The sequence below is a fragment of the Carcharhinus amblyrhynchos genome, chromosome 4 (genome assembly GCF_965287045.1).
Source record: "Carcharhinus amblyrhynchos chromosome 4, sCarAmb.v2.hapA, whole genome shotgun sequence".
Lineage (NCBI taxonomy): Eukaryota > Metazoa > Chordata > Chondrichthyes > Carcharhiniformes > Carcharhinidae > Carcharhinus > Carcharhinus amblyrhynchos.
Window position 1 is genome coordinate 89,577,978 of NC_137327.1, and position 14,141 is coordinate 89,592,118.

At 39.1% G+C, this 14,141-nt stretch overlaps 1 protein-coding gene across 1 annotated transcript in view; it reads right to left on the minus strand.

Moving 5' to 3' along the window:
* Nucleotides 1-2,254: 2,254 nt before the first annotated feature.
* Nucleotides 2,255-14,141, minus strand: part of kif4 (kinesin family member 4) — a 73,726-nt gene continuing 61,839 nt past the window's right edge. The window contains exons 27-31 of the mRNA XM_080187513.1: nt 13,011-13,115; nt 9,569-9,724; nt 8,806-8,919; nt 7,722-7,835; nt 2,255-3,601 (exon numbers count right to left, since the gene is read on the minus strand). Of these exons, the coding sequence (XP_080043639.1) occupies nt 3,431-3,601; nt 7,722-7,835; nt 8,806-8,919; nt 9,569-9,724; nt 13,011-13,115 (660 nt within the window). The 3' untranslated portion in view covers nt 2,255-3,430. The remainder of the gene's footprint in view (nt 3,602-7,721; nt 7,836-8,805; nt 8,920-9,568; nt 9,725-13,010; nt 13,116-14,141) is intronic.

Here is a 14,141-nt window from a genome sequence, read left to right on the forward strand (position 1 = left end):
CGTAGGGGGTTTTAGTTAAGTCAGGCAGCATGGTCGCTGCAGGCTTCGGAGGGCTGAAGAGTCTGTTTCTGTGCTGTAATTTTCTTTGTTCTTTGTACATCCTGTTCTTTAAATTTGTATATTATGCATGCAAGAAAAAGACAAATCTTTGTTTCAGGTCACATTGGATATTGTTAACAGTAGCCTTTGCAAATGGAGGATGTCTCAGATTACAGCAGGAGTGATACTATAAACAGAGAATCTGACAAATCTCACCCTCAAGCTCACAGGTCATTTGATGGTTATATAATATGCTGTTTCACCCTACTTCCCATTTCATTTTGCAGGTGTTGAGAATAATGCAAAAAAAAAGGGCCATTAGAAGTTTAAGTAATTACTGCATCTAAACCAGAGCCACATGCTCGAGTACTTCCCTCAGGAGATGACTTCATAATCACTTACCTTTCACAAATTCTCTCCTGATTTTTGTGAAGGTTTATTCTTAAAGACAGTTTTGTAGCACTCATTCAACAAATCCAGACAGCAAAGTTTAAAGTTGCACAACCATAGATGCATGGTCCATGTGGACTTTCATTCGAGAACACTGGTAGCAATCAGAACCTTGCCAATATCTTCCCTTGTCCACAAGGAGGCCAGGCCTAATTGCCACATCCCTACTGGAGAGATGATGAAAAGAGGACACAGAAGCAGCCAGCATCACATAGAAGAGCAGGCAAAGAGGATTCAGGGACAGTCATCAGCATCTGGAGGAGTTATCCAATCCAGTTTAATCTGTGACTCCAGAGCAGATGTGTTGAGACAAAGCATAAAATGACATGGCTGCAGGATAACAAAGACTGGGACTTGAATAAGCAAAAGCCACATGACATTTTGGATGCATAGGAAGCTAGGAAAAGGTGGAGGGGTAGCTCTGTGAATTAAGGATGACAGTGGAACAATAGAGTCAATACCTTAGTTCTAAAGATCAAAATGTAGAATTCATTTGGGTAAAAGATGAGAACATTCACTTGGAGTTGTTTATAAGTGCACTAACTATAAGTACTTAGTATGAAGGTAGAATTAATTGTAGCTTGAGAAGGATTAATAAATGAAAAATAAGGAAATGGCAGATGAAACAAACATACTTTGTATCAGCCTTCATTGTAGAGGATAAAATATCTCAAAATTGTAAATCAGGGTGAAAGGGGAGGAACTCAAACAATTATCAAAGAGTATCAAGAAAATTATTGGAACTAAAAGCTGACATATCCCCAGGTCCTGATGGACTCCATCCTAGAGTCATTAAAACAACTAGCTGCTGAGGAAGTAGATGTATTAGTTTTAATTTTTAAAATTCACCAAATTCCCAAAAGGTCCTATTGTTGGAAAATGGGGATGTTGCTGGAATCTATTAAAGTTAAGTAAGCCACTTAGAAAATTCCAATGCCAGTCAAACAACATGATTTTGGTGAAAGGAAAATTAAAATCATGTTTGACTAATTTATTAAAGATATTTGGGGGAAGCAACAGGGCTGAAGGGGAACCTGTGGATGTGTGTATAGATTTCTAAAGGGCATCTGATAAGATGTCAAGATATAATGAGTGAAGTGCTGGAGTCTTAAACTATTTACAATTTATATCAAAACAGCGCTAAGACCAAATGCATGGTTGTTAAATTTGCTAATGACAACCATTTGGTAAGAAAAACTGACTTGACGAGAGATCAAATTCTGCAAAGACAGATAGGTTCAGCAAGTGGGCAAAAATCTGAACTTGACCACTTTTGGCATCAAGAATAGAAGAACAGCATATTATTTAAAGAGAGAGAGAGAGAGCAGAACCTGGCAGTTGAGAAAGATCTCTATATCCTGTTATACCTACATAGGTCTAACAGATGATTAGGAAGGCAAATGAAATGTTATTCTTTATTGCAAGGGGAATAGAATATTTGCTAGTTGTACGGGGCTAGGTAAGACTATCTAGTGCAGCATACAGTTTTGGTTTCTATTTTTAAAAGGATAGAAGTACATTAGATAAATGGAACAGCAAAGTTATATGGACAAGCTTGACCTATATCCATTAGAATTTAGAATGAGATGATTTGATTGAAACGTCAGATTCAGAATCAGCTTGACAGGGTAGATATTGAAAGGATGTTTTCCTTTGTGAGCGACTAGAACTAGGAGTCAGTTTTAAAGTAAGGGATCTCCCTCAAGATAAATGAGGAAGAATTCTCATTAAAAAAACATGTGCAAATACTCTTGCAAATCACTTCTCTTTATTTATAAACTACAGCCATGAGATTAAAAACAGTGCTGGAAACAGTAATTTCAGTTTGAAGATTAAAATCATATGTGGAAATAATTTCTTTTAAAAAATGTATGGCAAACATGGGTAGAACAATCTAAGTCCAAGTGTACTGGCTACTACCAACCACATACATTTCACCATGCTTGCCAAATAAATTTCCAGTGGTGCTTGCCTTTCTTTTGCAGAGTCAACAACTTTGCCAACTTGGCTCTGCACTGATCACAAACCTTACATTTAAAATATTTGTAAAAGTCAATTCCTGACTAAAGACAATTATGGCATCATGGTGTTAACTTCACTTTCCTGTTACTACAAAATTAAAATATTTATGGCTTAATTGTCCTAAAATATTAGAGCTGAGTTAGATTGCCATTAATCAGAAAATTAAAGGAATAATGCAAATCTCAAACAGTTAATTCCCAAACACTGCAAGTCTCCATTTGAAAGATCCTTTTGACAGATGCCAATGGCTTATCTGCACATTTCTCTTAATTTTCTACTTCAGCTGTGATAACTAATATTCCATTAGGTTTGGGCAAGAAACAATTATATTAGAAATTGCTAGACTACAAACTTTTGAACGTGTCCATCCATAGAAGAATTTATTCAGATTGCGGGGCTAGAAAGACAAAATTACCTATACATTTTTCCTTACTACAATTAAATCAAACTGTATTAAGACAGATTCAATACTTAGAATGGTGCTTTGAGCCAAGAAATCAAAATGCTAACAATGTCTTTTCCAAAATGGAAAAGGTCAAGTTCAAAATAATAGTAAAACTCTCCTCTTTCCTCCCTAGTTAGCAAGTGATCAGAGTAAAACCTTTGAACAATTGTTTAACATACCTTGGTTAAGAAATATTGTAGAAAACGTGACATTTTTCACTTCTTGGTCAATTTTGTGGCTTTTCACATTAGATGCAATTTCTAGGCCTACCTTATTAAATAGACATACACACACAAAAACAACCAAGATGGAAGAAGAAAAGTCAGACAGTAGAAAATAGGGACAGGAACAAATCATGGTAGTCACCCACAAGAAAGTTGAAGTCACTGTACAGCAATATGCTCCCTGGAATGATCGAGTCAGACAAATAAATCAAAGATGCATTTTAAGTATTTACAAAAAAAAAGGAGGCACTCATTCCAGATCTTCAGGGATTGAAGGGTATCCAGTAAAGAAACTGGTGTTACAGTTTAACAGGGTTTTCTTCTTTTTTTTAATGATTGTATTGTTCAAATCTTCAGTCTCCAATGGTTTACGAAGTAACTTCAGCTTTTTTTGTCCAAGGTCAGTGATGTCAGTCAGAACCTGAAGAACAAGTTTGATTCATAAATTCTCTACCCTATTACATCCAACTTTTCTATATTTATATTAAAACAAAGCATTAACCCAAGAATATTGAGCAGAATCAGGAACCAACAACCATTTGTCTGCTGGCATTTGTCTCCCACCACTGGTGTTTTTGTTGTGTGCCTATGAACCACTCTCCTTCTCTGCCCCAGAACTCTTGCTTCCAACCAATTCAGAAAGATGGACAAAGTGTTATTTTCAGGCAGAATTGGAACCGCAGCATCGTTGACCCACTGGCAGTGATGTCAGACATTCCAACTAGACATACATGAAAGTAGCCTTCAGTTATAGTATCAGGAAATGCAGCCTAATATTCCAGCATTTATGGTAACCTTTCTATCCACCAACCACAAATAGTCTAAACTCTAGCTACTGACTCCATCCTCTACCTCAATTGTCTCGAGGCTGATCCAAATTGCATCTTGGCATCATATGATCTAGAAATAAATCTATATATGTGCTATCACTAAGACCACCTATTTCCATCTTGCAACATTGCCCAAATCTTTCCCTTCCTCAACATATCTGCTATTGATACCTCATCCAGGCCTTTGTTCCTCTCAATTCATCTATTTCTGGTCACTCTTGTTGTGTATTTGGGAGGAATTTCTCATTCAGGTGGCCTGACTTGAGAGGGGGCTAAACTTGACCTCCTCTTGGGAAATAAGGAAGGGCAGGTGACAGAAGTGTTAGTGAGGGATCAGTAACCATAATTCTATTAGTTTTAAGAATAGCTATGGAGAATGATAGGTCTGACCCAAAAATTAAAATTCTAAATTGGAGCAGGGCCAATTTTAATGGCATCAGGCAGGAACTTTGAAAAGTTAGCTGGGGAAGTCTGTGGGAAGGCAAAAGGATGTCTGGTCAGTGGGCTTTCAAAAGTGTGTTAACCAGGGTTCAGGGTAAACACATTTCTTTTAGAGTGAAGGGCAAGGCTGGTAGAAGTATGGAACCCTGGAAGATTTGGGATATTGAGGCCCTGGTCAAGAAGAAAGAGGCACATGACATGCACAGGCAGTTGGGATCTAGTGAACCCCTTGAAGAGTACAGAGGGTGTAGGAGTAGAGTTGAGAGAGAAATCAGGAGACCAAAAATGGGGACATGAGATTGGATTCTCCTTTTACCTTATTTGCCAAAACAAAGAGCTTCTACAAATACATGAAGGGCAAAAGAGTAACAAGGGAGAGAGTAGGGCCTCTTAAGGATCAACAAGGTCATGTGTGCAGATCCACAAGAGATAGGTGAGATCCTAAATGAATATTTCTCATCAGTATTTACTACTGAGAAAAGCATGGATGTTAGGAAACTTGAGGAAATAAGCAGTGATGTCTTGACGAGTGTTCATATTACAGAGAAGGTGCTGGAAGTCTTAAAGTGCGTCATGGTAGATAAATTCCCAGGACCTGAAGAAGTGTATCTCAAGACATTGTGGGAGGCTAAGGAGGAAATTGCGAGTCCCCTAACCAAGACATTGAATCATTGATAGTTACAGGTGAGTTGTCCGAAGATTGGAGTGTGGCAAATGTTGTGCCTTTGTTTAAAAAAGGACAGCAGGGAAAAGCCTGGGAACTACAGACCAGTCAGCCTCACATCTGTGGTGGGTATTTTGTTGGAAGGTAATTTGAGAAACAGGATCTACAGGTATTTAGAGAGGCAAGGACTGATTAGGGACAATCAGCATGGCTTTGTGAGTGGAAAATCATATCTCACAAATTTGATTGAGTTTTTTTGAAGGGGTAACCAAAAAAGGTAGATGAGGGCAGTGCAGTTGATGTTGTCTACATGGACTTTAGCAAGGCCTTTGATAAGGTACTGCATGGTAGGTTATTTATTGCGCAAGTTAAAATTTCTCAGGGTCTAGTGTGAGGTAGCTAAATGGATACAAAATTGGCTTAACAGAAACCATAGGTTGGTTGTAGAGAGTTGTTCTTCAAACTGGAAGGAATCCTGTGACCAGCAGTGTGCCTCAGGGATCAGTGCTAGGTCCACTGTCATGTGTCATTTATATTAATGATTTGGACGAGAATATAGGAGGCATGGTTAGTAAGTTTGCAGATGATACCAAGATTGGTGGTATATTGGACAGTGAAGGAAGTTCTCAGATTGCAACAGCACCTTGATTAATTGGGCCAGTGGTCTGACGAATGGCAGATGGAGTTTCATTTAGATAAATGCAAGATGATGCATTTTAGTAGATTGACCCAGGGCAAGATTTACTCAGTTAATGGCAAGGTATTGGGAAGTTACAGAACAAAGATCTAGGGGTACATGTTCATAGCTCCTTGAAAGTGGAGTCACAGGTGGACAGAGTGGTGAAGGCAGCATTCGGCATGCTTGGTTTCAGCAGTCAGAACATTGAATACAGGAGTTAGGACGTCTTGAAGTTGTACAAGTCATTGGAATATTGTGTACAGTTCTGATCACCCTATTATAGAAAGGATACTATTAAACTAGAAAGAGTGCAGAAAGGATTTACTAGGATACTACCAGGATTTGGTGGTTTGAGTTCTAAGGAGAGGCTGGATAGACTAGGACTTTTTCCTCTGGAGTATAGGAGGCTGAGGGGTGATCTTAGAGGTCTATAAAATAATGAGGGGCACAGATCAGCGAGATAGTCAATATCTTTTCCCAAACGTAGGGGAATCTAAAACTAGACGGCATAGGTTTAAGGTGACAGAGGAAAGAAACAAAGAGGTCCAGAGGGGCAATTGTTCCACCCAGAGGGTGGTGAGTGTCTAGAATAAGCTACCAGAGGTAGTAATAGAGGCAGGTACAATTTTGTCTTTTAAAAGCATTTAAATAGTTGCATGGATAAGGGTAAAAAGGGATATGGGCCAAATGCAGGCAATTGGGATTAGCTTAGGGTTTTAAAAACAAAAGGGCGGCATGGACAAGTTAGGCTGAAGGGCCTGTTTCTATGCTGTAAACTTCTATGACTCACATTCTACCCCTAGCAAGCTCGAGTTCATTCAAAAAAAAACTCTGCAGCCCACCTTATTCATACCAAGTCTCATGACTATGTCATCCCAGTGCATGTCAACTAACAATACCATCTGTCCAGTTCAAGAACAGCTCCATTTTGAAATCTGCATTCCTCCTCTCCCCCCACCCCACCCCTCCCCAGCATCCACCCTCCTCCAAATCCCTCCATGGCCTGTCCATTCTTGTAGAAGCTCAAAGTTCCCACAACTTTGGTAAATGCATTCTTTAATTCTGTCCTTGAGCTTTTCCGACTTCCATCACTCCACTGCCTTCAACACCTTAGACCCCAAGCTCTAGAATTCTGTTGCTAAACCTCTGCCTCTTTCTAACTTACAATATTCCTTAAAACTCCTTTCTTTAACCAAGGTGCACTCATTACACTGTGGCTCGGTGTCAAGTTGTGCTTTATAAGCAGCCTTCGAACTTTAATTTAAAGTTGTTGTAAAACTCATTCTTATTCCAGCTTTTATGATGCACATGAAACATGGCATTTTCCACTTTCTGATAATCACACAAGTTGCATCTGCAAACCACATTTTGTCAATGTGCTTGTCACAATTAGTTACGTATAGTAACATAAGCAAATGCAACAGCAATTATGTATATACACAAGAATCCAAAGAGACCCTTTCTAGTGCTAATGTTGGCCAAGATCGGGATATTAGCCAGAAAGTTAAGTGTGATCATATTATTCCATGCAATTTTTAATGTCAATTTAAGAATAATTAGAGTAGGCAAATAAGGTCTTTAGTTTAAGCTTTTACCTGGAGGACAGCACATAAGTGGAATATTTCTTTGGAACGTTACCTTAGCATCATATGATATTCAGGCATGAAATGTAGTCACAAAAGAGCCGAGTTGACACTAATAATGTATTTCACCAAACTAATCACTGAAATTGCAGAGATCATGGTGTACAGTGCTCTGAGATTTCAAATACTCCACATTGGTTATAGTTTAGTCTGCATCAACCTTTCTACGTCCAACTCAAGAGTGTGATGTTATAATAGGCACAAAAATACAAAACTTAAAAAGGGCAGATATATTTTTGTCAACATGCAACTAATACATTTCTTTGAATTAAGAAATATTTTACCTTATCAGTAGAAGTGATGCTGACAGGCTCAAAGAAGCAAGACACAGATTCAGTGGGATCATCAAGTTTAAATGACCCATCTGATCCATTTTCAGTTAATACATCATCTTGAAGCTAAATATATGTTGGTGGGGATGAAGGAAAAAGAAAAATTAGAAAGCAATGAAAGTTATTTGACCAATTTGGACTTTTTGAATAGTAATTGGATTAATTCTATAAACTGATGAAATGCATGTTCTATTACTACATTCAGTTTAGTCTCCTGTCTTAACACTCCAAGTAGTTTGAATGTTTATATTGATCTTTGTGACAAGCAACTATACCTTCTATATTCTCACTACAATTGTGTGCCTTTCCTACCAAAAGGCATTTTTATTGAACATAATTGTAGTGACGTGTAAGCTGCAAAGGGAGCAGAGACCATATTAATATTTATCAACTACTGATCTACTAATTTCTGCAGTTCAGTTGTTGCTGAAAGGGGTGTGAACGTGAGCTCACTGATGCAATGACAAAGCACATATTTGAATAGTGTTTTGTATATTTCACAGATACATCATAAGGAATTGCATACCAAGTGATGTCTGCCAAATCAAAAAAGTTATTGTTCAAAAGGCAGAATCTTGATGAGTAGGCTGATTTGCAGGGGATAAATGGGGTTACGGGGATAGGGTCTGGGTGGGATTGTTGTCAGTGCAGACAAGATGGGCAGAACGGCAACTTCCTGCACTGTAGGGATTCTATGACTGGAATTTGTAGCTCTTAAAGTATTTATTCTTTGAATCTGTACCCAGGGAGTGGGTGCAAGTCACCTCTACTTTCACTTGGCTTTATGAAATGGATGACGACAAACAATTCAAGAGATATTCAGGTTAGTCAAGGCACAAATCAGAATGAGGTTCCAAAATTAAAAAGGTGACTGTGTCAGAAGTTCTCAAAATAAGAAGAGTATCATTTGATTTGAAAGCAATCCCTCTGGTAGGATTAAAAAAGGATGTCAATCAGTAAGTCTTCACAAACATCAGCACGAAAGAGAGAATATAAATTTAGAAAAAAAACCAAAGACCAAGATTAAATTTCTCACCATATTAGCACGATTGTGACAATGATTGGCAACGCATTTGCAGTGCTCTCCACAATCTAATTTATTCTTCCTGCATCTGCACTGTTTGTTGGCACAGCGACCTTTGCAGCAACACTGTAGAAAAAAAACGCAACAGAAATTCACCTGAAATGGTCAGATAACTTTGCTATAGAGAGCTGGATCAAGCAAATGGGTGATTGATAGAGTCAGCAACCCATTGTGTATTCATTTTTACTTCTACTGAAATCAAACACATTGATTTGTGTTAGGCTTGATTTCAACTATCTAGTGGTCTGGTTCAATTTGAGGGTGGGCCTGATTAGCACCAAGACCAATGTAGGAACCAAATATGCACCCTACTCCTACTTACCCTCACTGTCCAGTACATTAATCAGGCAGTTCATCAGTTAGCAATGAAGTAAACCCAGGTTGGGGATGAACTAATACAGCCACAATATTCTTGCTACTTCAGACTCCCACAATTTTAATTTGTTTTTGACTTTTTTCACAACATCTTTTGTTAAAACTAGGTAGAGTGCACCCTGTACAAATTTGTACAGAATCAGAAATGGGAATACATGATTTTCTCCAACAATGAGCTGCCATCATCCTATGACAGATCTTTTCCTTTGTTGATTTAAGGGAAGACAATAACTAAAGAACATGATATATATGAACATAGTATTTGCTAGACCATTGAACCAGAATTCCCAGACATGTAAACAGTACATTGGAAATCAAAATTTAAATGCACAAGACATACCCCTGAATTGGTTCTCTTATTTTCTTTCATTTTAGCGGGGATCCAATCGTCATCCTCACTTTCAGCATCAGAGTCAGAGTCAGACAATAGCTCTTCCAGACTCATCCGTGGTGTCATCATATTTGGCCTTGCAGTAGTCTTCCTCCTGTTCTTTGGCTACAAAATACAGGTGCGTTAATAAAACCTATTATGACCAGGGAAAGCTCAATATACAAGGCTGTGAATTCTGGGGAAGCAAGAGCAGCAGATGCATGGAAATACTTCAAATCCTGTGGCCAAGTGGCCTACTCCTGTTCCTAATTTGCTACATTTGCATGCAGTAATGGTAAAGTCACCATAGTCCCAGATGACCATAGGCTGCTCGTCCCTTTGTTTTGGGGCGGGGGGGGGGGGGGGGGGGGGAAGAGCAGCAGAGCTGAGTCGTGGTGATTTAAGCAGGCAAGGTTGAGAAGGCAGTTCTTCATGCATAGCCTCAACTGGTGCAGAGATTGAACTCGTGCTGTTGGCATCATGCTGCATCATAAACCAGCCATTCAGCTAACTGATCTTCGTTTGTTACACTTTCCAAAACATTTCATTCCTCCCCTATTTAGTAAATAAGTGACATAGCAGGTTTCAAACGGTTTGTTTTCAAATTACAAATTTGTTTACACTTTTGAACATGCACCTTCACTAGTAACATTACATATTCTAAGTTCTATATTCATTGAACAATATATTGAAGCATAGAATCATAGAATACCTACAATGCAGAAGGAGACCTTTTGAACCATCAAGTCTGCACCAACTCTTACCCAGGTCCTATCCTCATAACTATGCATTTAATCATTGGACACCAAGAGGTAATTCAGCATGGCCAATCCACTTAACCTCTACATCTTTGCAGTATGGGAGAACATTCGAGTACCTGGAGGAAACCCACACTGATGGGGAGAACGTGCAAACTTCACAGACAAGTCATCCAAGGCCAGAAATCAAACCTTGGTCCCTGGCACTGTGAGGCAGCAGCACTAACCGCAGAGCCACTCTAATCATGTACACCAACTGAGAAGTGCTCACTTTGAAACAGTCACATCAGATATTGACTGCAATCAGATGAAGTCTCATTAACTCATGTTCTTCACATGGAGAAGTCCACATCTATAGAATCAATGCTCACGCATGTGTTTTCAGCACTTAAGAATGGCACATTCATGTGATAATCTGTGAATCCATACTTAGCAGTCATAGAATCCCTACAGTGCAGAAATGAGGCCATTCGACCCTGCACCCAACAACAATCCCATCCAGGCCTTATCCCTGTAACTTCTTATTTACCCTGCTAGTTCCCTCACACTAAGGGGCAATTTTGCATTATCAACCTAACCCACACATCTTTGGACAGGAGTTAACTGGAGCACCCAGAGGAAACTCATGCAGACATGGGAAAAATGTGCGAACTCCACACAGGCAGTGCCTCAAAGCTGGAATTGAACCCTGGTCCTTGGTACTGTAAAGTAGTAGCGCTAACCACTGTACCACCTGCAAAGCTCAAATGGCTGGATGTCTTAATGGATTGTTTGCTTTCTAATACAACTACCACATTTTACAACCACTTTATTTCCTGGCTCTAGTGCTAGCCCTGAATTTTGTTTTGTTCTGCATTTTTACTCATTCTTCTGTTCTTAAATCATGCTTGCATAAATGTTGATCATTAGCTCTGCAGAGTAGCTCAGACAGAAGCATGTGCAAAGGAAATGAAAAGATGACCGTAATTGGAGCTTGAGGGAGTCACTTCTGTACTTCCGATAAAGTGATACAGCTCTTGCTTCCATGACTTGCTCTTAGCTGTGGTTGTACAGATCACTTTTTGCGAGGAAAAAATAAATCTCTTGGTTTCTCCATTTGTTTTTGTTCAACAGATGCAATTTTGGTACAAGTGAAACCTATATAGTTTGTAAGTTACTGGAACTCTTGGGGGTTCATTGTCACTTTCCCCCATTTGAACAATTCCAAACTAGGTGAAAAACAGTCAAGCTTTTGGACGGTTACTTCTTTGAAGTTAAACTATTTTCACAACTGAGAACTGGCTGTATTCAATGACGAGCAGGAACTCAAGTGTGTAAATCTGCAAAATCCGTTATTCTGAGAGACAACTGATATATCTTGAGAATGAGGGATTTGAAATTGTGGTTGCTTGACATGGTGGACACCCATTTAATGTTCTATTAAATGGTCAATTCCTGGATACCATACAAATAAGTTGTACGATTTTGACAATTCATTGGTGACCTTCATGTCTTATGCCAACTATACGTTCCCTCAATGATTATGGAATGACACTGCAGTTGCTGCTAACTTGGGGTTAGATGTGGTTGTAATGGAGAGCTCATTTCAAACATTGTAAAGATCAAGTAGCATGTGAGTGATTGTAAATGCTTTGAGAATGTCTTTCCAATTTAGTGATTCCTTAGCAGTTATACATAATTCAAACACTTCAGATTTTGTTGCCACTTGATGACAGCAGGTGCAAAGTTACGCTTTCAGCAATCTTTTCCTCATGGCTAGTAGGTCTGACTATCAGCATTAAATGTCATGACAATAATCCACTGGGTTGAGTTTACTTAACTGATACTTCACATGGGACTCAATCCAACAATCTACAAATGAAAAGTGTTTTGCTATGCGGACTGTTGAATACTGTTACCAGTGGTTTATCTCTTCAGACTTCAAACTTGTTTCAGAAACTCTGGATTCAAAGTAAAAGTGATTATGATTCCTGGGATTGAGAAAATTGTCCTCTGAAGAAATGGAGTAGAATGGGCCTAATATTCCCAAGACCTTAGAAAAATGAGAATGATCTCATTCCTCATTGAGATGCATAAATTCTGGGGCCAAATAGGGTAGATGCTATCGCCTCTGGTTAGAGTCTAAAATTAGCATTCATTTTTAAATTATAGTGGTTATTTATTTACAAAGCAACTATTTACACCAGAGGTGAAGAAAGTTTTCATTTGGGTGTGAATCTTCACAATTCTCTATTCCAGAGATCTGTAGAAAGGTGGAGATAGATTTTGGACAAAAAGGAATTAAGGATTTTTGTACATAAAAGGGATCAAGGAATGAGGTGGTAGGAAAGTGATGCTGAAGTAGGCAGTTAACCATCATTTTTTGTTTGGTGGGTCTTAGTGATGGTTGTTTGGTTTACTCTTGCTGTTCTGCCACCAGACACTGATAGATGTGCAGATGCCACCAAGCAGAGTTGTCAAAGGCTGTTTTCACATGGAATGCTGAGTCGAATTCTTTCCTGTAGTATGACTGCTTCATTCCAATCTCCACAGAAAACAACTTTCAAATCCATCCAACTTCCTGTTGTCATCAACTCAAACGACCCACATTCACTATAGAGCTTATCAATAGTTTAATGCATAAAAAGGAAACAAGAAAACAAATGCCTCCTTACCTTGGGAGGAACATACTCAAAGGGAGAAGTTGAAGGCTCAATTGGTAAGCTCATTAGATTGCTGTCACCCAGCTTACTGGTGGTATACTGGAACAGGTTCAATTTCTGCAAAGAGTAAATACATAGCTAAACTCAGGCTTCTCTGCAACTTCAAATTACTAAGCTCAAATATGTACAGGTGGAAGGATAGATTTGATAAAATTTGAAGACACTTATTGACGCTGGTGATGGATTAAGTTGCATGGGTTGCAGGATTCGAAAGTATATTTATTTGTAACATCTCTCTTTGACTAATGCCGTAATTGATCATTTCCTGGTCTCCGTAATGCACATTCACCACTTATCAATTGCCTGCAGGGGAAAAAAATCCTACTGAATGTTTCTCTAATTCCCTTTCGGTCCCAATCAATTAGGATTGCTCTGCTGCCTTACTGAAGCAGTGTTAGTTCTATAATCTTTAGACCTTTCGTATCCATTGCTCCACAGAACCTTCTAACTTGACAATAAACATCCAAGGTGCTTCACATGATTCACCTTCCCCAGAAATAGTCTCTGGTCCAGGAATCTAAAACGATTCTTCCTGCACCAACACTTGAGTAACACGTTCATCTGCCCTATTTTCCTATTTCTATTCTCACTAGCATATGGTACTGGGAGTAATCCAGACATTACAAACTTAATTTTTTTAATTAACTGCCTAGCTCCCTGAATTCTTGATGCAGGACCTCGTTCTTCAGTTTACCTATATGGTTGGTACCAACAGGTACCATGACAGCTAGCTCATCAATACCCCAAAGTCAGGATGCCCTGCAGCTGTTCAGTGATAACCCAGACCCCTGGCATCAGGTAGTAACACATCATCCGGAGTCACATTTTCGGCCGCAGAAATGCTTGTCTGCTCCTCTGAGCAAGGAATCCCCCATGATTGCATGCTTCTCAAGATACCAGCATCCTCATCAGCTTCAAAGATTGGAAAACAGATTTATGAGCAGGATGCCAGGGGACTCCTGCACTACCTGCCTGTTCTTCTCAGACTGCCTAGCAGTCACCCATTCCCTTCTTTCCCCTAGTCCCTTGAGCTGTGGCGTGGCCACCTCTAAGATTGCTTTCCATGCAACTCCCAGCCTCAAG